The 24,469-nt window shown below is 37.2% G+C and overlaps 1 protein-coding gene across 1 annotated transcript in view; it reads right to left on the bottom strand.

Moving 5' to 3' along the window:
* The window catches only part of LOC106071075 (carboxypeptidase B-like), a 33,128-nt gene extending 9,163 nt beyond the window's left edge, over positions 1-23,965 (bottom strand). The window contains exons 1-8 of the mRNA XM_056035561.1: positions 23,824-23,965; positions 17,679-17,806; positions 15,447-15,522; positions 10,285-10,421; positions 9,080-9,176; positions 6,995-7,096; positions 5,180-5,287; positions 1,400-1,513 (exon numbers count right to left, since the gene is read on the bottom strand). Of these exons, the coding sequence (XP_055891536.1) occupies positions 1,400-1,513; positions 5,180-5,287; positions 6,995-7,096; positions 9,080-9,176; positions 10,285-10,421; positions 15,447-15,522; positions 17,679-17,800 (756 nt within the window). The 5' untranslated portion in view covers positions 17,801-17,806; positions 23,824-23,965. The remainder of the gene's footprint in view (positions 1-1,399; positions 1,514-5,179; positions 5,288-6,994; positions 7,097-9,079; positions 9,177-10,284; positions 10,422-15,446; positions 15,523-17,678; positions 17,807-23,823) is intronic.
* Positions 23,966-24,469: the final 504 nt, after the last annotated feature.

Raw genomic sequence — 24,469 nt, 5'->3', positions numbered from 1 at the left:
TAAGAGAAAGCAGAACGGTTAGAGAGGTACTTCTAAATGTGAAAAGCTCTTGCTTCGTCCTAGTACATTCTCAAAAACGCGATTTGAATATGAATATATTATTTAAAATATAAATGATTCTAAATCTCTTTTCATTAAATATCGGATGTGACAGCGCTGTATAAATTATTGTAATAATTTTCGACATCAATGACTTCATACTAAGCATAAGTTTGCCATTAATCATATAATCATAACAGTAGAAATATCGATTTCGATCTAGATTTATGTTATAATTAAATAATATTTTTTTTTGAGTAAGTTTAAGCCTAGTATTTTTAGATCTATGTTATTACAAATAAACAAGAAACTTAATTTTTTTTTTCAAATGGCAAAAACTAGAACTTTATACGGTTATACCCATATTGAGATATGAATAAGTTGGGTGGTTTGCAATTTCGCGGCTGTGTGTATGTGTTTAAGTTTTGTTAACGAGCTAATTGTCTCCCCTTTTGCCGAGTTATATCAATGTTTTCTAACTTAACCTCTCCCATCCCTCTTTTTCGTTAACTTTCATGGAACCATCAAAAGACGGGTGAGGGAAGGAGTAAAACAAAAATAGGAGTGCCATCAAAGGCCCATGCCGACCAGCAAAATGATCAGGCCAAACACAGTCTTGAAGACATCAAAGTAGTGTTGAAGGCCAAGCCGCTCGTGCATAGCAGAAAGTACGGTCTAACGTTTTACAAATGATAACACGTACAGTGTATAGTGTAGTTCTTAAATTTTATTCTTGTTGAATTTCAAACAAAATTAATTGTAATAATAATTTAAAAAAAAAAAAAACAAGAAGAAAACGTGTTCGGGCCTTTGTGTCTTGCTGCTGTCACTTTTTTTTTAAAGTTGTCTGCATTTAATTTTTTTTTCTTTTCTCGCGACCAGACCGGCCCATTTGGTACCGGCCCACCGGGCATTTGCCTGTTTGCCCATATAGCCAGTCCGCCCCTCTAGACTTGTATATATATGTATACCTACGGCTTAACTGTTTGCATTGTTTCGGCCCCTGACAAAAGTATTAGAAATGTATGTGGCCCCTAATTCAAAACAAAAAGTTAGACATTGCTGCACTAGAATGCTTTTGAGGCCACTATGCGATTCATTACAGGCATCATCAAATCTTACGAGCTGGGTCATTAAGAATGGTACTGATGAAGAAAATTAGCGTACTTTTGATGTAGATGTCTCAACAGACTAACTTCATCTCTCAATCTTTTTTTTTTTTTTTTTTGTAAGCCTCAAGATAACTATAATCTTTTATTCAATTTATTCATTTTAAGAATTGATAGAGGTGTGAAGAGAGAGAGAGAGAGAGAGAGAGAGAGAGAAAGAGAGAGAGAGAGTTAAAACTGTTTTTCCTTACCCCCTTTGAAAAGGTCTGGACGTATCCGTCTGGGTTGACCAGGGGCACGATCAGCCAATCAAACATTTCCAGAAGTTTGTTTACAGCTCTATCGTTCTCTGTGTTCAATGCAAGCTTCAAGTAAAGACATTCTGTCATATATGTCGTAGTGTAACAATTGTTATGTAGAGCATTATCTAGCAATTTAGTATTTATCTTGGCTTAGCTGTAGACTGTTGTAACGATAGACCTGTTGTTATTATTATGCTACTTTTATTGTTCTTTTTTCAGGTCTTTTTTATTGGTATAATTGTTTGTTTGTTTTTCTTTGTCCTAATGGTCCTGTTGTCACAATTCTCCTATTGTCATTGCTGTCCTGTTGTCACAATTCTCCTATTGTCATTGCTGTCCTGTTGTCACAATTCTCCTATTGTCATTGCTGTCCTGTTGTCACACTTCTCCTATTGTCATTGTGGTCCTGCTGTCACAATTCTCCTATTGTCATTGTGGTCCTGCTGTCACAATTCTCCTATTGTCATTGCTGTCCTGTTGTCACAATTCTCCTATTGTCATTGTGGTCCTGCTGTCACAATTCTCCTATTGTCACTGTGGTCCTGCTATCACAATTCTCCGTTTGTCACTGTGGTCCTGCTATCACAATTCTCCTATTGTCACTGTGGTCCTGCTATCACAATTCTCCTATTGTCATTGTGGTCCTGCTGTCACGATGTTCTTGTCATGGTTGTCATGTGACAATGTTAATCCTGTATCAGGATTGCCCAGTTGTCATGGCTGTCATGTTATCAAGTTGGTGTCGTGTCATGGTGGTCTTGTATCACGATGGCCCAGTTGTCATGGTTGTCATGTTATCATGTTGGTCGACTCGTCATGGAGGTCTTGTATCATAATGGGCCAGTTGTCATGGCTGTCATGTTACCATTTTGGTCGACTCGTCATGGCTGTCATGTTATCATGTTGGTCGACTCGTCATGGTAGTCTTGTATCACGATGGCCCAGTTGTCATGGCTGTCATGTTACCATGTTGGTCGACTCGTCATGGTGGTCTTGTATCACGATGGCCCAGTTGTCATGGCTGTCATGTTATCATGTTGGTCGACTCGTCATGGTGGTCTTGTATCACGATGGCCCAGTTGTCATGGCTGTCATGTTATCATGTTGGTCCACTTGTCATGTTTGTCTTGTATCACGATGGCCCAGTTGTCATGGTTGTCATGTTACCATGTTGGTCGACTCGTCATGGTGGTCTTATATCACGATGGCCCAGTTGTCATGGTTGTCATGTTATCATGTTGGTCGACTCGTCATGGTGGTCTTGTATCACGATGGCCCAGTTGTCATGGTTGTCATGTTACCATGTTGGTCGACTCGTCATGGTGGTCTTGTATCACGATGGCCCAGTTGTCATGGTTGTCATGTTACCATGTTGGTCGACTCGTCATGGTGGTCTTGTATCACGATGGCCCAGTTGTCATGGCTGTCATGTTATCATGTTTGTCGACTCGTCATGGTGGTCTTGTATCACGATGGCCCAGTTGTCATGGCTGTCATGTTACCATGTTGGTCGACTCGTCATGGTGGTCTTGTATCACGATGGCCCAGTTGTCATGGTTGTCTTGTATCACGATGGCCCAGACGTCATGGTGGTCTTGTATCACGATGGCCCAGTTGTCATGGTTGTCTTGTATCACGATGGCCCAGTTGTCATGGCTGTCATGTTACCATGTTGGTCGACTCGTCATGGTGGTCTTGTATCACGATGGCCCAGTTGTCATGGCTGTCATGTTATCATGTTGGTCGACTCGTCATGGTGGTCTTGTATCACGATGGCCCAGTTGTCATGGCTGTCATGTTACCATGTTGGTCGACTCGTCATGGTGGTCTTGTATCACGATGGCCCAGTTGTCATGTCTGTCATGTTACCATGTTGGTCGACTCGTCATGGTGGTCTTGTATCACGATGGCCCAGTTGTCATGGCTGTCATGTTATCAAGTTGGTCCACTTGTCATGTTTGTCTTGTATCACGATGGCCCAGTTGTCATGGTTGTCATGTTACCATGTTGGTCGACTCGTCATGGTGGTCTTGTATCACGATGGCCCAGTTGTCATGGTTGTCATGTTACCATGTTGGTCGACTCGTCATGGTGGTCTTGTATCACGATGGCCCAGTTGTCATGGTTGTCATGTTACCATGTTGGTCGACTCGTCATGGTGGTCTTGTATCACGATGGCCCAGTTGTAATGGCTGTCATGTTATCATGTTGGTCGACTCGTCATGGTTGTCTTGTATCACGATGGCCCAGTTGTCATGGCTGTCATGTTATCATGTTGGTCGACTCGTCATGGTTGTCTTGTATCACGATGGCCCAGTTGTCATGGTTGTCATGTTATCATGTTGGTCCACTTGTCATGTTTGGTCTTGTATCATGATGGCCCAGTTGTCATGGCTGTCATGTTATCATGTTGGTCGACTCGTCATGATGGTCTTGTATCACGATGGCCCAGTTGTCATGGCTGTCATGTTATCATGTTGGTCGACTCGTCATGGTTGTCTTGTATCACGATGGCCCAGTTGTCATGGCTGTCATGTTATCATGTTGGTCGACTCGTCATGGTTGTCTTGTATCACGATGGCCCAGTTGTCATGGCTGTCATGTTATCATGTTGGTCGACTCGTCATGGTTGTCTTGTATCACGATGGCCCAGTTGTCATGGCTGTCATGTTATCATGTTGGTCGACTCGTCATGGTTGTCTTGTATCACGATGGCCCAGTTGTCATGGTTGTCATGTTATCATGTTGGTCGACTCGTCATGGTGGTCTTGTATCACGATGGCCCAGTTGTCATGGTTGTCATGTTACCGTGTTGGTCGACTCGTCATCGTGGTCTTGTATCACGATGGCCCAGTTGTCATGGTTGTCATGTTATCATGTTGGTCGACTCGTCATGGTGGTCTTGTATCACGATGGCCCAGTTGTCATGGCTGTCATGTTATCATGTTGGTCGACTCGTCATCGTGGTCTTGTATCACGATGGCCCAGTTGTCATGGTTGTCATGTTATCATGTTGGTCGACTCGTCATGGTGGTCTTGTATCACGATGGCCCAGTTGTCATGGTTGTCATGTTATCATGTTGGTCGACTCGTCATGATGGTCTTGTATCACGATGGCCCAGTTGTCATGGTTGTCATGTTATCATGGTGGTCGACTCGTCATGATGGTCTTGTATCACGATGGCCCAGTTGTCATGGTTGTCATGTTATCATGGTGGTCGACTCGTCATGGTGGTCTTGTATCACGATGGCCCAGTTGTCATGGCTGTCATGTTATCATGTTGGTCGACTCGTCATCGTGGTCTTGTATCATGATGGCCCAGTTGTCATGGTTGTCATGTTATCATGTTGGTCGACTCGTCATGGTGGTCTTGTATCACGATGGGCCAGTTGTCATGGCTGTCATGTTATCGTGTTGGCCCGATTGTCATGGTGGTCTTGTATCACGATGGTCCAGTTGTCATAACTGTAATGTTATCATGATGGTCCATTTGCAGAGGCGGCCTTGGGAGTGCGCGGGGCCCTGGGCTAATGCCCTCGAATATTTGTAGGATGGGCTTACTCAGCTGACGTTCGCATAAGGTTCTCTTTATCGCGGAGCCCCCTTAAGTGGCATGGCCTGGGCTTCATAATCTTCATTCCTGATTGAACATCTGAATAGTCTAAAACCAAAGCTGAATGTATATAACTGCCTTAAAACCTATTGTGTGTGTAATTAAGTTATGTTACCCTGTGTATGATCTCTACTGCCATTGCAGGGGAAATCCACTCACGGCTGTGGACTCCAGCATCGATGAATATTGTCCTCTTACCAGGCCAGCTGTCATTCGATTGAATCTGTACAATGAAATGTTTTGCAAAGTCATTTTTTTTAATTTAGGCTAATCAACAATCATCCAGAGAATACATTGAAGATTTTCACCACTAGCTAGCTATCTGGTGTATCTGGTGTACAGAAAATACGAAGTTTTGATAAGCTATGAATTTTTTAATTTCAATTGTTCCTAAAATCTTCCTTTCTCATATTTTTTTTTCGCTTTTCTGCAGATTATCTTGTACCGCCCACTATCCACATTTCTTCATAGTGCATTGTATTTCTCTTTTATTGTGTTTTAGTGTTAAAAGAACGCATACAAGATGTTAATAATAAGAAATAAACGTAAAGCTGATTACTGTAATTAAAAAATTATGATGAAAATCTCCTATTGATTTAAATAAAATGTGCGTTTTTTTTAATAGATATTTTTAGTCAATCGTAGATTTAAATACGAGAATTCAACATACAAATATATAAGATCCCACGACAGGAACTTTCATTGCTCAAGCTGGTTGAAACACAACAAAAAGTTATAAAAAAATATATTTTTATTTTATGTTTTATGCTCTTGATATTCTTGGTATCCACTAAAAACACATATTAATCACATATTGATTGGTGACACTCGACAATGATATTTCCCTTTAAAATATAGACATATCTAGATATCAAACTAGAAGAGATGTTAAGGTGTTGACCATATTTGAACAGATTTCCATGAAAAACTTCATCATATAAAGAATGATAGCAAAGCATGTAGGCTATACAGCCTTTTCGATGTGCACATGCAAAATCTGAACGTTAATCCACGAAGACGTAATTTAGATTCCTAAAGCTTTACATCACAAGTTTTCGTCTTCTTTTTGGTAAGAGTAAGTTTACATAATACTCAACGATCTTTCTGATTTTCTTTGCAATCAATATAGATTACATAACAAAACGACTGGAAACAATGGTCTCGTTATCTAGTCTAAATCATAGATATGCATAAATATAGGTTACAATAGTAAATAACTTCATGTGACTTGAAAACATGTATATCTATTGTTGTCGGATTTCCGAATTCTGAAAAGTTGCATGATCTTCAGTCTTAGAGATTAATCAAAACTATACTGCTCATAATAAAGTACACAAAATTGCAAGTCACAAATTTTCGTTTCATAAAACTCTTTTATCGGCCAGTCTATATTTATTTATTTCTATGGTCTAAATATTATTATATTGTTATGACATGATTAGAATTTAGTATTTGTTTCGGGTATAAGGGGAAAGTTTTACTTAGTGACAAATGACGTGACAGATCTTTAAAAAACAAGAACGCTCTAGGATTTGATAGAGACATGACACTTTTCCTATCACAGCAAGAATAAGAAGTAGTTTACGGACATAGTTGACATCGGACGATTCCCTTCTTGATCATTAAACATATTTGTTGACCAACATCAGCGTCGACTACATATTTTGATTGTTTCGGCCTCTCGCCGGTGTTACTGAAGTAGTTTGAGTTCAGTGTTACCTCCAGTCAGACTTAGTTATATTTCAAAAAATCAACACCGCGCGTAGGCCTTAACAATATTTATGGGGAGGTCTTATCAGTCTGACTCATGAAAATTCTTATTAGTATGTATTAGAATAAAACTATCAATACCAATCTCCGCATATCATTGCGATGAACTCATAAAAGTCGAATTTTTCTTACAAAAACGATACGGACTCTTCATACTGACCTTAATAAAAGGCATGTCTCTGCCTTCGAATGACTTTCCTATAGATCCGACTTGAATGTTGACATTGGATGACGTATTGACATACTGGAGAAATCTCAAGATCTGTAAATTAAAAGTCACAATTACGTTAGCACTGGGGTAACTAGAAAAACTTAAGAACAAAGTGAATCAACAATAATCTAAGGGAAAATTGTTTCGTTCATGTTAATGAATATAAAAGTATATATATTCCACGACAAATGGTTCACCGACAAATTGTTCACGACAATTGGTTCACCCGACAAGTGGTTCAACCGATCAATGGCTCACCGAGAGCCGGTTAATAACAACCTGGTTCACCGACAACTGTAAATGGTTCACACGACAAATGGATTAGACTATTGGATCACCGGCTATTGGTTGACATGATAGTTACACATTGTAAATTTTTTGCGTGTTTAATTTGATTTTAACAATATCACAAATATAGATTTTCATTATCTTTTCTAGATTTTAGGATCAACACGTGACAGACGGACGGACCGACAGACAGACCTTACAAAAGGCTTATCCCCTGTTATACGACCACTAAAAACCAATGCCACTCAGAGCTCGATTCGCACCCTGAGCGAATGTACTGTAGGCCAATACATTCTAATGATTAAAAAAATAGAGATATAAAATCTTGACTTGCTGAATCCTTACAATAAAATCAGAAGTTATCCTCCCAGAGGTCATACTGAGAATGGGAAATAATTGTAAAAATATATTAAAAAACAAACTTGACTAGCATACCCAGGAGGACCCACCAATAGTTTTCTTTACTCCTTAAATAACAAACTATTTTAATTCTACATATTACTGTTTAATAAAACATCCAGCAGCTTTAGAGGTAAACCATTTCTGAGGATGTATTATTAAGTAAAAAAATCATCTAAATAGTCTAATTACTACAAAACAAAAAACGATGACCTATATGAACCTACAAGTTCATTAAATATTTCCTTAGTGGCACATCATGTGGTTACAAGACTTCGCTTATTAAGTCTAATTATAAAACAATAGCAAGAAGCTATTACACAATCAAATATAATAACGCTTGTCTTAGAGTCCGAAGATTAATGAGGAATGGAGTATTTCCCGTAAATGCGCAGTCCCAGCTGTGATCTACATATTTTGCCACATCATCAAACATAAAGATAGTGGTTTTTTTTCGTGAATGTATTAGTTAGCTTCGGAATGCATTGAAACACAGGACAACAAAAAAAAAGGAAAATGTTTCAGTAAGTGACGTAAAAAATACAGGACACTGTCTATCTTTAAAAAAAAACATTTAGACACTTTAAAGTTAATTTTTTTTTTGTCATCACATCAGCAACACACACCATGACATTAGTTCATCACATCGGCAGCACACACCATGACATGACTTCATCACATCAGCAGCACACACTATGACATGAGTTCATCACATCAGCAGCACACACCATGTCATGAGTTCATCACATCAGCAGCACACACCATGACATGAGTTCATCACATCAGCAGCACACACTATGACATGAGTTCATCACATCAGCAGCACACACCATGACATGAGTTCATCACATCAGCAGCACACACTATGACATGAGTTCATCACATCAGCAGCACACACTATGACATGAGTTCATCACATCAGCAGCACACACCATGACATGAGTTCATCACATCAGCAGCACACACTATGACATTAGTTCATCACATCAGCAGCACACACTATGACATTAGTTCATCACATCAGCAGCACACACTATGGCATGAGTTCCTCACATCAGCAGCACACACTATGACATTAGTTCATCACATCAGCAGCACACACTATGACATTAGTTCATCACATCAGCAGCACACACTATGGCATGAGTTCATCACATCAGCAGCACATACTATGACATGAGTTCATCACATCAGCAGCACACACTATGACATGAGTTCATCACATCAGCAGCACACACCATGACATGAGTTCATCAATTCAATATTTGAAACTGACGTCAGTAGATGACGATTGCACAATATCCACTATCGTTGTACCAGTTAATGTGAATAAAGTAGACGGCTTACCTCTGGGTAAGTCAAGTATTTACTTCTATATCTCTGTTCAAATGTCTCTGTTACATCTCTGGGAAATCTCTGAGACCTGGTATTCTCGTGTAGGAAACTGAAAATCCATTTATATTTGTGAAATTCAGCTTCACATTAAGGCACGAACATATCCTAAAGTTTTTCTACATGAACTTTTTTTTTGTTAGTAAGAAAGGAAAAGCCTAAAGTACTATATAATCAAATCACATAATCTAATCCATTAATCTAATAACCTATTCTAATAGTCTAATCTAATTATGCAAATCTAATAACCTCATCTAATCATCTAATATAATCATACAATTTAATAACCTTATCTAACCATATAAGCTAAGCTAGTCATGTACATTTAATAACCTTATCTAATTATCTAGCCTAAACATGTAAAATCTAATAACCTTATCTGATCATCTAACCTAATCATACAAATCTAATAACATTATCTGATTAGCAAAATTAATTACATAAATCCAATAACCTTATCTAATCATCTTATCTAAATCCAGTAACCTTATTTAATCAGCTAATCATGTATGTCTAATAACCTTATCTAATCAATCTAATCGTCTAATCTAATCATGTAAGCTAACCATCTAATCACAATATCTAAATTCGTTTTTTAATCTTAACTATAAGTAAAAAAAAAATAAAAAATAAAGTTTCCCTTTCAGACTTTGCGATATATGGGGCAGAGGATGTTAAGGTCATCTGTTTCTATGGCCAGCAAAACAACCAACCGCCTTTACTTTCCCCAACTAAAGTCAGGTACCTATCAGATTTGGGTGGACTCAGAAGCGCCCTAAAAATCCCGAAATTCAAAATCTCAGTCTTCACCGAGATTCAAATCCAGAATCCCAGGTTCAGAAGCCGAGGGCTTAACCACTCAGCAGATGACAGATGACCTTTACATCCTCTGTCCTACAGACCACAATGTCTTAAAGGGGAACTTTACTTACTGTGAATGTGTGTATGAGCGTTTGTTTATACAGTCATTTTTGCCTCTATTTTTGCATCTATTTCATGCGTCTAGCCTCGAAATCATAGCCCGAGAAGAGAATCTCAGGTGGGTACCCTTAATTTGGTTTCTTATTATACATGGTAAATTAGAACATGATCAATCTTTCAGTCCAGAGGTCGGGTTATCATCTCCTGGTCACCGTCTGATTGGTTAAATGTTTACTAACCTTTCGGCGTCGTGGATAATTATCTCGTGGTCTATCCGGTTCTCTGTCAGCTTGTGAATGACGTCATCGACATAGTTTGGTCTCACCAGAAAGTCGCCAGTTTGATTGGCTCTGTAAACATCGCGCCATGGATCAAGCTTTAGGATAGATTAGGATAAAAAAACAACGTTAAGTAATGTAAAGTTGAAACATTTTAAAAATATAGTGTGTATGTATTTTCCATGCATATTGCACATATTAATAAGTCTTAATGTCTAGATGTTTAATTGTAAAATGTCTTCATGTCTCTATTGTCTGTTATGTCTAGTTCTTCAAATGTCGGAAACTGTAAATGTGTGCAAAAACTAGACCTTTAAAACGCTTTAGTTAAGAAATTGGGAACGAAATATAAAAAAAAATTAATTAGAATATCAATGTTGTTATGCCAAGTTTATTATTAATATGATATAATTCAATATTAATGTTCGGATCGAAGACACGACTTATTATATTGTAGTCTGGTACATTCACAGAGATCCAATTTCAGAGTTTTAAAGTTTCATCCAGTTACTGCCCCTGGCAAAACCAAATGATGCTATATACGAACGAATAAATGAAACTCTTTCTGCATTGCTCTCCACAAGATGGTGTGTTCTCTACTCTAGTACAATTTACAGTTTTACAATCCCATGACAGAAAATTTCATTTCTCAAGGTGACCAAGACAAAACAAATCTAGAAACAAGTAGCAACTCCAACAAAATGTTGGATACATTTCAACCGAGTCTCCTTAGAGCAGCGGTTCTCAACCTTTTAAGCTAGGCGACCCGACCCCATTTTAGAATCCTTCACTCTGCCGCGACCCCCCCCCCCCCCACACACACACATACAGCAATAGAAGAATAGACAAAAACAATCCATAGTTTCGATGGTCTTAAACGACCACTGGCAAATCGTCAATCGACCCCCAAAGGGGTCGCGACCCACAGGTTGAGAACCCCTGCCTTAGAGAAATAGACACATTCGAGTTTAAACCATGTCTTTACGCTAGATTAAAAGATCACTATTGTCATATCAATTAATACACAAGCAAAATATTTTTTTTTAATCCTATTTAAAAAAGCTTATCTAAAGGGGAAGAACTCCATCCTTAAAACTATATCTTCCAATAATGTACAAGTTATTTCCCTTATTCGATATCAAACGAAATAATCAATTACCTATAATTAATTGACTAATGTTTTGTTTTGTTAGGTACGAAAAATAATTGTTTAAAGTATCAACTTGATCGGAGTTTACGTGAGGAAGAAATAGCGTTAACAATTATTTAAGGGGACTAAACCCAACAAATTTAAACATATATGTGAATACTCGCTGAATACTGAAGTATTAGTTTCCCTGGTCGGTATCAAACAAAATCAGACAAACAGACAGACAGACAGACAGACAGATAGATAGATAAATAGATAGATAGATAGATAGATAGATAGATAGATAGATAGATAGATAGATAGATAGATAGATAGATAGATAGATAGATAGATAGATAGATAGACAGACAGATAGACAGGCAGACAGACAGATAGACAGATAGCTAGATAGATAGAAAGATGTACCTATCTTTTTTTTTCCTGACTTAATATCACTGGTACTAACTGAACCGTGTGATTGTCAAAAGAGTTGAGCCGAAGGCTCTTCTCACTTTAGGCGTGTAAGCCTGCTTGATCGAACCGTTCTATCTGGAAGAGGTCCACGTCAATGTCTATGTAAAACATTGCTATTTTCGATATATCCGGCACTCCGGGCGCAAGGACTAGAATGCATGGACGAAGGTCGAGCACACCGGGAACCCCCGCCATTTTCCTATGTTGTACCAAGCTAACCGTGCAGGACTCGCCATTAAAGTAACGGTCCCTTGAGGAACGGCGCGTGGATTATCGACAGGGACGTGGAAGCTCTCTTTCAACTCCGCACCGTGCAATGGGAAAGCTCTCGCATTCCCTTGGACACTCCCACAGGAGTTTTGTTTTGCTATTCATTTAGCCTAACCACTTCCTCTAGTGATCGTTTCCACACGAGTGCCACGTTGAGGCAGAATAGCGTACCCGGGACGAACTGAACCAGAAGGAAAAGAAGAACTTTGTTGAGTTAACAAAAAACCTAGACTGTATGAAAACAAAACCCCAAACTTTATATTCGTTTAAGAACGCCACTGGTTACTAACTGTAAAAATAAAGGAAGCAGCTGTAAAGTTATCTCCATTACAATGGTTTTCTTAGGAACTTAAAACCGACATAAATGTAACACTACGTTGACTAATTTACTCTTATGCACAGGGACGACGAATCAACCTCATTCCATTCAGTGGTAATGGCTAGAATCCACTTGAGGACTTAACATTTTGCCTGTGTATATGGATGTTCAACTAACAAAAGCTTGGCACACGTTGACATCAGTAAAATAATAATAGGCCTATTAAGTCGAATTACCCTCCGCTAGGGTCGGCCTTACTAATTGCGGGGCCCAATTTAATGGATGCCTGCAAGGCTCCTCTTCTAATTGTTTTTTTTTAGAATAACATAACTATTGATTCGATTATAATATCAACATTTATTATACAAAATACACAGGAAGCAACTCAAAAGCAATAGGCGCCAGTGGCTTAATTAAAGTTAGGTCCATCGTGATACACTAAATATGTTAACCCTTTAAATCCTACACCTTTAAAACCCTGTGACAAGAGCCATGACTGATAGTGGTATGCTAAATGTAAACTGCGGGACCCCTACCAGGCGCGTGCCCATTTTGGAGCTATTGGATCGGCTTAAGGCCGGCCCTCCGGGAATCATAGCAGTAGATTTCTAAGGCTTTTTAGAAGTAAATTTAATAATCAGCTAGTTACGGCTAGAACATGTTTGAATTTTTTTTTAATTAATTAATTAATAATTTTATGTATAAAGCACTGTTAACAAACAATTCTCTGTGATTCCCTAATCTCGACCCGATTACCATATTCGGTCCATGGCGTGGTTATGTCTGGCCCCTCTGCCCACAGTCTCAGAGAATCGTTTCGATTGAACTCGATCTTTTTATTTATTTATTTATTAATTGATGCGTTCCTTGGTACGTGTGTCAGAAATGTTTATCCACACCCGGGGGATGGGGGACGAAAAGGTTGGGAACTGCTGGTCTAAAAATGTGTGTGTGTGTGTATTACATGTAATTACTATTTCATCCTGCCAACTGCAGAGCCTGCAATAAAGTGAAAGACTGACTTAGGAAGTCATACAAGGTGACAGCTGCTGTGTACAAAATGGCCAAACTTTTAGACTGTTGCCGACTTCTAGCAGATGAGATGAAACCTTTGGACGCAGATTCACGGAAGCCAAACAAGCTCAAAATGTCACCTGTAAGTTTTTTTTGTTTTGTTTTTGTTGTTTGTTTTTTGTGTGGGTGTATGTATATGCATATGTGTTTATAGTTTATATGTATGTGTGTGTGGGGGTATGTTGGCGTCTTAGTTCAATACTTCGGTGTGAACACTGAAGAAAAAAAAAGGATAGTCTCTAAAGAAAAATTTTTGAAACGTAAAGAAAAAAAAAAGTAGCCTCTAAACAAAATGCTGACGGGAATGAACAAATATGTAGACCAGAGACTCCCACTCAAATACTGTCACTTTCTCACATAGGCCTACTCCTCTTTGTCCAGAAGGGGACATTACCACTGTCAGCAGAAATAAAAAAAAAAAAAGGACGTAGCAGACGTGGACTTCGTGAGAGATAAGTACCGAAAGGCAAGGAGGTTTTTTAAAGACATTTTTCAAAGAAAGAATTGAGTAAAAATTAAATATCACCAGTTCAGTTTGGCTTATTATTATTTTCATCTTATAAAATGAATAGATGTATAGTTTAACCACAAATATCTACAGCAATGGCGCAACCATGGTTGGTGTCATTGACGCCCTGCGCCCCTCCCTACAACACCACTGAGCTATAGACGAACAGGCACCTGATACATACAATTAACAATACAAATAATTATTTCATGTGTATCATTGTGTTTCTGTCGGCTATTTTGTGGACTTCTAGTTTAGTATTTAATTACTTAAATCTTTGAATTGCTACTTCGTCTGGTAAGTGGATTAATTAATTAGAGAAGAGAGAAATAACATATAAGAGACACAAATTAATCCGAATTTCGCCGGGTCAAAAACTTTTAATTTTTTTCCTAACATTTTGTTGATTAAGTTTATGCTTGTAACGTGCTCGGAATAAGTAAAGGCAGGCCTTGTTTTACGACGGTGGTCTACGAAGGTCATTACATTCCTCAAACTCAAAAATATACATTTTTTTTAAAAAACTAAAATATGCATATAAAATATTTTTTTTTTAAAAGTGAGATTTAATCTACATGAGCTCGTTTTTATAAAATATAGCATGCTTTTAGATGTAAGTATTTTCATTCACCCCGGGATTTCATATGCTTAAATCCGGCCCTGCTAGCGCGACAGTGCAAAACCACTTTTTTGTTAAGGTGTGTGGGGGGGGGGGGGTACGGATACCGAAATCGGCTCTAACGATTTTCCTAGAAATTTGACAATTTATGCATATCTTTTGGAAAAAAGAAATACTAGGTAATTGGCCACACAAAACTCTGTTTTTATGGTTTTTCAAATATAATGATACCAATGATACCAGCAGTACACACCGGCTACGTCCGTTGTATTTATGTATTTAACGGAGCTCCTGATAGGTCTTCCTTCATAAACACTATGTCTTGTATATTGTATAGTACAGTTATTTAACGATCCGTCTGTAGTGCAAGTCAGAAATAACACAAACATAGGCTATCACTGCGTTACTAAGTTGTGTGTCTAGATCAAAGTTTAGAGAGAAGGCAGGGAGAGAGAGAGAGGGGGGGGAGAAAGAGAGAGAGAGAACGAGGGAGAGGGTGATAGGGAGAGATAGAGAGAAGGGCAGAGAGACGCAAAGAGAGAAGGGGGGCGAGATATGAGAGAGAGATAGAGAGGGAGGTAAAGAGGGAGGCAGATAGAGAGAGGTAAAGAGAGAAGAAGGGAGAGAGAGAGAGAAGAGGAGAGAGACACAGAGAGAGAGAGAGAAGAAAGAGAGGGAGATATGTTTTTAAACAAAGAGAAGGAGAGAGAGAGAAACTCAAAAGACTTACGTTATACGTGTGACCCAGGTCGTGGATTAGCTGGACATTCTCTTCAGAGGAGGCGAAAATACGAAACACTTTGTATCTAGAACCAAAAGACAAAATTATAATCAGGATAACTTTTAATTTAAATGTAATATCTTAACTTTTTACTATAGATGAGGCATAAAAAAGGAATAATAAACTATTACAGTATATTGAAACTAAGGGTTTCAAATTGAAATCCTGACAAGGAAAAAAACTATACATAAGACATTTATTAGATTTTTTTTGTTTAAAAAAGAAGAGTATTTCCCCTTTTGAGATTGGGCTTTGCTTCTAAAATGTTTTAATAACTAATTCATTATACCCACTTTAAGTGACGCACACTGAGACAGTCATGAAAAAAAAATACTTCAATATAACAGTTCAATATTTTCCAATGCAGATAATTTTTTTTTTTGTGAATTTCACATTATTGTTTATAATTGTTTATTTTATATCAAGTTTAAACACACACTTTAGACATCCTTAGTAACTATGACAGCGTACAGTTCACAATTAGTGTACTAAAATTTCAGACGCCTACCTTGTCAGCCTTACTGGCTTGATTCGCTATGCTTTCCATTTGCTTTTAAACATATAGTTTTATAAACACTTCACACCTTACGGAACTGTTCACTCCACACAAGTAGGCATGATCTAGTATCGATCTAATCTACAATTGATGTAGTCAACTTTTGACGTAATTTAATATCAATGTACTCTACTATTCATGTAATGTACTCTTAATTAATGTATTATTGATGTAATGTATTATTGATATAATCTATCATTGAAGTAATCTATTATCGATGTAATCTACTATTGATCTAATCTACAATTGATGTAATCAACTATTGACGTAATTTAATATCAATGTACTATACTATTCATGTAATGTACTCTTGATTAATGTATTATTGATGTAATCTACTGTTGATGTAATCTATTATTGATGTAATGTACTATCGATGTAATCCACTATCGATGTAATGTACTATTGATGTAATCTACTATCGATGTAATGTAGCCTACTATTGATGTAATGTACTATTGATGTAATCTACTATCAATGTAATGTATTGCTGTGCTACTATTGCTGTAAACTAGTATTGATGCCTAAGTCAAAAACTATTTTCATAATTCTGTGTACGTTAAGGTTAGTCCAAATCACTCATTTTGTGTTTTTCCTTCCTTTGTGAGATTGTCTATTGTAGCGCATTAAACATTGTCTTTGTCTACATTTTCTGAATTTTCAATGCTGAGCAATTCATCGTGATATTGTATAACATTTTGTTTTAGTTCTTGGTAAAAATGTTGAGACGTTTGAGAACATATCTCTACGATGGTCCAAATCTCTTTCTGAATTGCTGCAAGAAATGTTAAATATCTCTACGATGGTCCAAATCTCTTTCTGAATCGCTGCAGGAAATGTCAAATATCTCTACGATGGTCCAAATCTCTTTCTGAATCGCTGCAGGAAATGTCAAATATCTCTACGATGGTCCAAATCTCTTTCTGAATCGCTGCAGGAAATGTCAAATATCTCTACGATGGTCCAAATCTCTTTCTGAATCGCTGCAGGAAATGTCAAATATCTCTACGATGGTCCAAATCTCTTTCTGAATCGCTGCAGGAAATGTCAAATATCTCTACGATGGTCCAAATCTCTTTCTGAATCGCTGCAGGAAATGTCAAATATCTCTACGATGGTCCAAATCTCTTTCTGAATCGCTGCAGGAAATGTCAAATATGTCTACGATGGTCCAAATCTCTTTCTGAATCGCAGCAAGAAATGTCAAAGCGTCAAATCCATGTTACAAAAAGCTCATGTTAAGTCCTTTTTTGGCCATTCGAGTTCTCCTTAGCTAAAGGAACTAGTTTTTTGTGTTTTTTTAGCCACACTATGTCACATAGAAACCACATTTGAAAGTATGGCCTTTCTCGAGCATGTTTCAAGTATAGCTAATTTAATATTGAATGAAATGTTAGTTTTATGGTAAGGAGACCAACTGTTAGCTCACACACACACACACACACATACATGCCCACATACAAACACTAACGCACACATAATCTCACAAAAGAGAGAGGGGCTAAAAGGAGTTGGAAAGCCATTATTGATAAGTACCATTTTTTAAAATCCTACCCTCGTTCGGTTTAAGCCCCCACAAGCAACTGCACGTTGTTTATAAAATCTATAAGAAAAGAAAGACTTGCTTTTTGCTCCAGGCTGTCACGTGGTACGCCTGACATGTGTGGCACCAGTAGAGTGTGCAGCTGACTAGTGCCAGAAAGCAGAACATGAGTGTCCTGAGCTCGCATCCAAGAGTAGCGTCCATGGCAACCTATTTGTAGGACAGAGAAAGTACGCTTTTAATCTTACGGACCTAAATATATAGAGTAGCCCTAATATGGGTGATAGCTGGGGAGGGGAGGGGGGGGGCAATAAATCTTGAATAAAGCATAAAACAAGAAAAACATTTTTAAAAATACTTTAAAAAAAAACTTATACGAAGTGTAATTATATCAATTAGTTTGTATAAGTCATTTAATTTTAATTTGTAACGGATCTAGACCAACAATAATAAATCTGTGAGATTAGAAATAGTTTTACCAATTGTATTTGTTTAGCGCTATTTCATCCTTTTAGCTTTCTCAGTACGCTATATATCACATATCTGGACCAGTTTGGGGTGGGGAGAGAAAGAAAGGGATTTCTGGGTGAATTTTACCGTAATCGGTTTTTAAAAGCATTAAAAAAAAGGGAACGACTTGATATAGAACTCATGGCTCAAGCATCCTCAAGACAACAAACTAACCACTCTGCTAAAGAGGCATATATAACTAGAGAAGATTGTATAGTTATGTATTGTTTCTTTCAATCTAAAGCGGCGACCTATAAAGGGGGATAATTCAACTTATACCACCATTTTAGTCAATTGCTATTTCTTTCCATTGATCGAGATACAAAACAAAATAATTATTCACCAATAGTTAAATAACTGATTGACTAATTTCTTTCAAATTGATTCTTGTGTTGTCAGGTAAAAGAAATAATTGTGCAAAATTTCAGCTTGATCCGAGTTTGGGTGTGGGAGAAATAACGTGTACAAACTTTTTACCAGACAGACAGAGTGAGTTGATAACTTGATATAAGCTTTGTAAAAACTACAATCTTACATTAAATGTCACATTTTGCTGTACTTTTAGGAGGCTACAATAATAATAGCAACAAACGTATCTTAACAAAACAATCATCGTAAATGTTTGTTACCTTTTTAGAGTAAAACAAAATCTAAAACTATCGCGATTTCAAGTGGAAAAAAAAATCAAAACGAGGACAATACAAAAACAAAAACTGTGGAAAAGAAATTATAAAATCGAAGCTGGTAATCAATGATAGACTGATCACTTAGCGATAAAGGAAGCGTATTAGATAAGCCGTGTTTACATTGTAATGTCACAATTAGAATCGAAACGAAACGAGAGACATATCTTCACCAAGATCAACACGGCCACGGCTCAGGTCACACGAGCTTAAACATTATCACGTGGAAAGACGAAGTGAAAAGAAATGTTTCTGCTTTCTGAAGATCTAGTTGTAAGATGATTGCATTTCAATGTTGAACTGAATAGCTTGTCACAACTGAGTTGGCTCTACAAGTTTAGAACAGTGTTGGCTAGTTCACCTATTAACAGAGATTGGTTTGTTTGATTGATTTTTCATCTATGACCGATACGATAACTATAAATAGCAGTTATTTGGTGTATCCGGTGTAAAAAAAAAAATAGGAAGTGTAAACTCATGGGCGTAGCCAGGATTTTTTTCGGGGGGTTGAACACTACCCCCTTCCTTGCACTGGCGGATCCAGGGGGGGGCGGTAGGGGCGATCGCCCCCCCCCCACTCGGCCGACCCCTCCCCCCGAAGGGGGGGGGGTGGCGGACGAATTTTAGTATAGAATTCACAAAATTTGTATACGAATTTATTACTTATGTTAATAATATATACTAATTATTTATATTTCAACCTATTTTCAGATTATTTCGCCCCCCCTTTCTAGTATTTTGGCCGATTTGGTAGGGTCGGGAGGGGGTGATAGCATCAATCCGCCCCCCCTCCATCATAAACTTTCGAGTGGGGGGGGCGGTCTTACTTATTTGTAGAAATCACAGCTTGCTAACAGAATCAATTAAATATCTATATGATTAAAACTTTTTATTGGTATTTTAACAGGTCTTTGGCCGATTGGAAGGGGAGGAGCGAATACCTCTACTGCCTTTCCCATCTAAACCCTTTGAGTGGGGGGGGCGGTCCTACTTTTATGGAGAAATCATAGTATGTGAACAAAATTAGTCGAATATCTATATAATATAAACAGGTGGAAGTGCGATACATGCAATCACCTCCCCCCCCCCCCATCGGACAAACCAATACTTTTTCTTTTTGTATTATAGTTAGAAATTACAAAATTAAAAAAATCTGTCACTAATATAATTTATATATGCTATAAAGTAAATTCTTATATCGAGTCGCCCAACCTCTATTCTTTAATGCAAAATGCAATCATTAGCAGAAATTATAAAAAGCAGGGAGGATTAATCATTTTCATTTTACCGCCCTTCCCCTTTCCAGACAGAGTTTGTGTAATTTCACATGAATTTATCATTACTATTTTAAGAAAGACTTTGCTTTGGAAAAGTTATAATTCAAACGAAATTTTTCAATATAACAGTCACGGTTGAGATGAGTTCAAAAGCCAGATAATCTTTTCCTAGTCGACTTTTTCCAACCTTTACTCTATCTCATATTTTTCTAGTTAAATAAATTTAGGACTATAACTCACAATATATACTTATATTTTATTGAATATTATTAATCGAATATTTTTTTTTTCGGCGGCGATCCTCAAAGCCTTAATCTAAATATGTTGGGTATCTTATCTTTTCAAAGAACAAATCGGTTGTATTTGCAATGTACTAAGGGACTATAAATTCATATTAGAATATTATTCCACATTATTCAAAAGGTCCTTTATAATAGAATGAATAATGAGCTGTAGGTCAGGAGAATGCGTTACTGCAGTGAAGAATGCCAAAAAACGCTTTTAGCGTTGAGGCTTCGCCCCGAACCTCACTTATGAATAATAAGCTGTAGATGTCAGTAGAATGCGTTTCTGCAGTGAAGAATGCAAGAAAACGCTTTTGGAGTCGGGGCTTCGCCCCGAACCCCACTAATAAGTAATGAGCTGTAGATGTCAGGAAAATGCGTTTCAGCAGTGAAAAATGCAAGGAAATGCTTTTGGCGTCGGGGCTTCGCCCCGAACCCCAATGATAAACAATAAGCTGTAGATGTTAGGAGAATGCGTTTCTGCATTGAAAAATGCAAGAAAACGCTTTTGGCCTCGGGGCTTCGCCCAGAACCCCACTAATAAGTAATAAGCTGTAGATGTCAGGAGAATGCGTTTCTGCAGTGAAAAATGCAAGAAAGCGCTTTAGTGTGTCGGGGCTTTGCCCCGAACCCCTCTGAGGAAAGTTACAGCGCTTTCCCAGGCCCCCAAGCGTGCAAGAGAAAGGCCTCAACACGGCTGTTTTTTTTTCCTGTTTTTTTTTTCGCCGAAGATTGAGAAACAGTCTTATTTTATTCTCACATATCGAATATATAAATATATGCTGTACGCACGTTTATGCATAGGGTTAGGGTTTACTGAGCGTTAGGGTTAGGGTATGGGAAAAAATCGCCCCCCCCACTCCAAAGTTCTGGATCCGCCAGTGCTTCCTGGCTACGCCCATGTGTAAACTAGCTAAGTAATTTGAAAGGTATTCGATGTATTCGATGTAAAAAGTAAAGTAAAGGTTCCCGCTTTCAGACCTTGCGATCTATGGGGCAGATGATGTTAAGGTCATCTGTTTCTTTAGCCAACGGTTAATGAGCAGGGTGTCATGTGGCCAGCGCAACGGCCCAACCGCCTTCACTTTTCCCAACATGGTTGTACTTGATATTTCGTGCTCTTAACTTTATATCTATTCTTTTTTCTCCATAGCTGAGTGATTCTTTACAAAGATGTGTTTCAAAATTATTAAATTATACTATTTTAATCAAGTCAAACCAGTGTTTCCTTAAAATTTTCTTTAATGGAACCCTTTACACATTCAGGGAATTTAGGGGAACTCTTTTTTATTTTTATTTGTAAAAAAAAACAACATTATTATTAAAACATATTCTAAATTTAGCATTATTCTTTTTTTTTTTTAATATTACATTAGAATAAAATACATACATAAGCAAATCTAAATGAAAAAAAAAAAGGTTCAATTACTTCGATGGTATTGTGTCGATAAAGAGCATAACTTATTAAAATAAAACACGATATTGGTATGCTGAAGTCTAATATCTGGTGTGGAGTGAAGCCTGTTTCTATAGTTTAAACTTGTAGCAAAATAATACGAAACTTCAGATTTCGATAATTATTTTGTGGGTAACTGAAGTAAACTAACAAAAGATTGTTTTCAGATGTTTATGTATGCTTCGTAAAAACTTGCCCAGAAATTAATTAATCTTCTTCTTATCTTATCTTATATAATACAGACGTTACTTCAAACAAAGAAGATGATTACGTCCTACGCGTCATGCATTTAGTCATGCATATTAACCAATGACTTAGATTCTGCCAAGTCACTGGTTTTCCTGGCTAGCTCAGGCAACCCCATTCCATGCTCTAATAGCACTAGGGAAGAAGGAGCACTTGTACAAATTTGTCCTAGCATATGGGTTGATCTTTGTATATTGGTATCAAATTTGAATCAAATTAGAGTCTAGATTTAAATCAGTTCGTAATGATGTTGTAGATATTTTTCCTTATCGAGTAGTGGTGATCAATTCAATTTCCCTTTAAATTTTCAAACTGACTGTGGAACTCATTCCCTTGCAGACGCACTCGAAACGCTCGTGTAACACCTATTCAGACCTTGCGGAACACTAAGTGTCCGACGGAACTCAGTTTCTGAAATACTGAGTTAGGCAACTATTATATCTTAGAAATCGCACATATTATTTAACTAGAAAAATTTAAAAAATAATAAAACAAAGCTTATATTAAGTGTAATCTATAACAGTTGATAAAGAGTCCTGAAGTCCTAGTATTTAGACATTAGGACATTAGAAATCATTTCCCTCAACAAGATCCACTTTCTCTAGCAGTCGTCCTCTTAGAACCACAGCAGCAGACGACCAAGGAAGTGGGTAATACTAGAAATAGGCTCATGTAAATCTGAGACACATTTCTTATAGTGCTCCACTTTTTGGACGTCATCGCCTATTCATTATCAGAAGCAGACGACACTTGTACTGAGTGGAGTAATAAGGAGCTGTCGCCATGGCTGTCAGCTTTGTTGTTTTTCCTCTGCATTAAAGTGGAAGATGTTAATGATGTCGTTAAACAATAATATCACGTAGACTTTTGTTTTGCTTATTTCAATGAATGTTAACTGCAGGCAGAATGGAGTGGGCTGCTTGAATTAGTCAGGAGAACCAACGACTAAGCAGAGTTTAAGTCATTGATCAACACGCATGACTAGATTGACACATGAAATGCGTAGGACGTAATTATCTTTTTTTTTTTTGAAGTATCGTCTGTAATATATATAGATAAGATAAGATCTCTATATATTTTCTATTGCACTGAAATCTTTTCTTATCTTATAAATTACAGACGCTTCTTTTTATCAGAAGACAATTACGTCCTACACGTATCTTATCTTATATAATACAGACGTGACTTCAAAAAAGAAAATTACGTCCTACGCGTCATTCTTTTAGTCATGCATGTTAACCAATGACCTAAATTGTGTCATTCTAGTTAAGCTTAAACGTTACTAGAGTCTAAGTCTTTAGTTTTCTTGGCTTATTCACGCAACCCGTTCCATGCTATAACGGCTCCTTGGAAGAATGATTTTTTTTTCCTAGCATGTGAAATAAGAAATGTATCTTTATCTTTATGGCTTTCTAAGTATTTTATTAGAATTTTTTTTTTAGTAAAATTTATAAATTATGGTTTATTGTTTTACTTTGCTACTTTATTTTTACAAATTTTTAGCCATATCACGTTAAATTGATCAAGTCGATCAAAGGAAAATAATCTATTTTAACATTGTGCCTTACCTAAGTACCACTATGATACAAATGAAAATGAAATACAGGAGAATCAATTTATTTGATATTTATTTTTTAAAGTAAAAATGTTTTTTATTGTTTAACATTATATTTGGCTATTTTACTTCATTGCACGCTTTATAATTATGTCTATTTAAATTTTTTAACAAAATATATATTATTAGCAATATGAAGGTATGAAACTTTCTTACCTTTGATTAATATGTCGATATAATTATGTGTTCAATTTCTTGGTAAAATTTAGTCCGAAAACATATTTGAGAGGATAACATTTGTCACTATCACTAGTTACACTGACGTGGTCGGTTTATAGAATCATATTCAAGTATCAAAAAGTTCACACACACCCCCCCCCCCAACTTGGAAGAAGAAGAGGGGGAAAAAAAGCGGAGTTTCAGCTCGTCAATGATTGGTCGAGTCTGATCGTGGTGACGAGCGAGACACTCGTTAAGACCAGACAAGAAAGTCATGCCTGGGAACGTCTGTTGTATGCCAGGATTTTTTTTTAACCCAAGTGATGTCTTGTTATATTTAAACTGGTATAAAAACAAAAAACTGTGAAGTTTTCATGTCAACCTTTGAATTTAAAAGCAACAATATTAGTTTCTTATGTTTGACATGATTTAAGGGGAGGAAATATGTAATGACACAATAGAAAGACGCGAAGAAGTTTGGGTTTAATTCAAAGGCGTAGCTAGCAATGTACGGGTGGTGCGGGCCGCATGGGGAATCAAGTGGTGAGGGGCATCAAACCAAGGATAAACGTTCTCAGTAAAAAAAAAATGCATTATACCTATATGAACAAACTCAAACTAACGTATTTGAAATGTTAATTAA

Source organism: Biomphalaria glabrata, chromosome 7 (genome assembly GCF_947242115.1).
Source record: "Biomphalaria glabrata chromosome 7, xgBioGlab47.1, whole genome shotgun sequence".
NCBI lineage: Eukaryota > Metazoa > Mollusca > Gastropoda > Planorbidae > Biomphalaria > Biomphalaria glabrata.
Note: the sequence above shows the minus strand (reverse complement) of the source record. Positions and strands in the feature narration are given on the sequence as shown.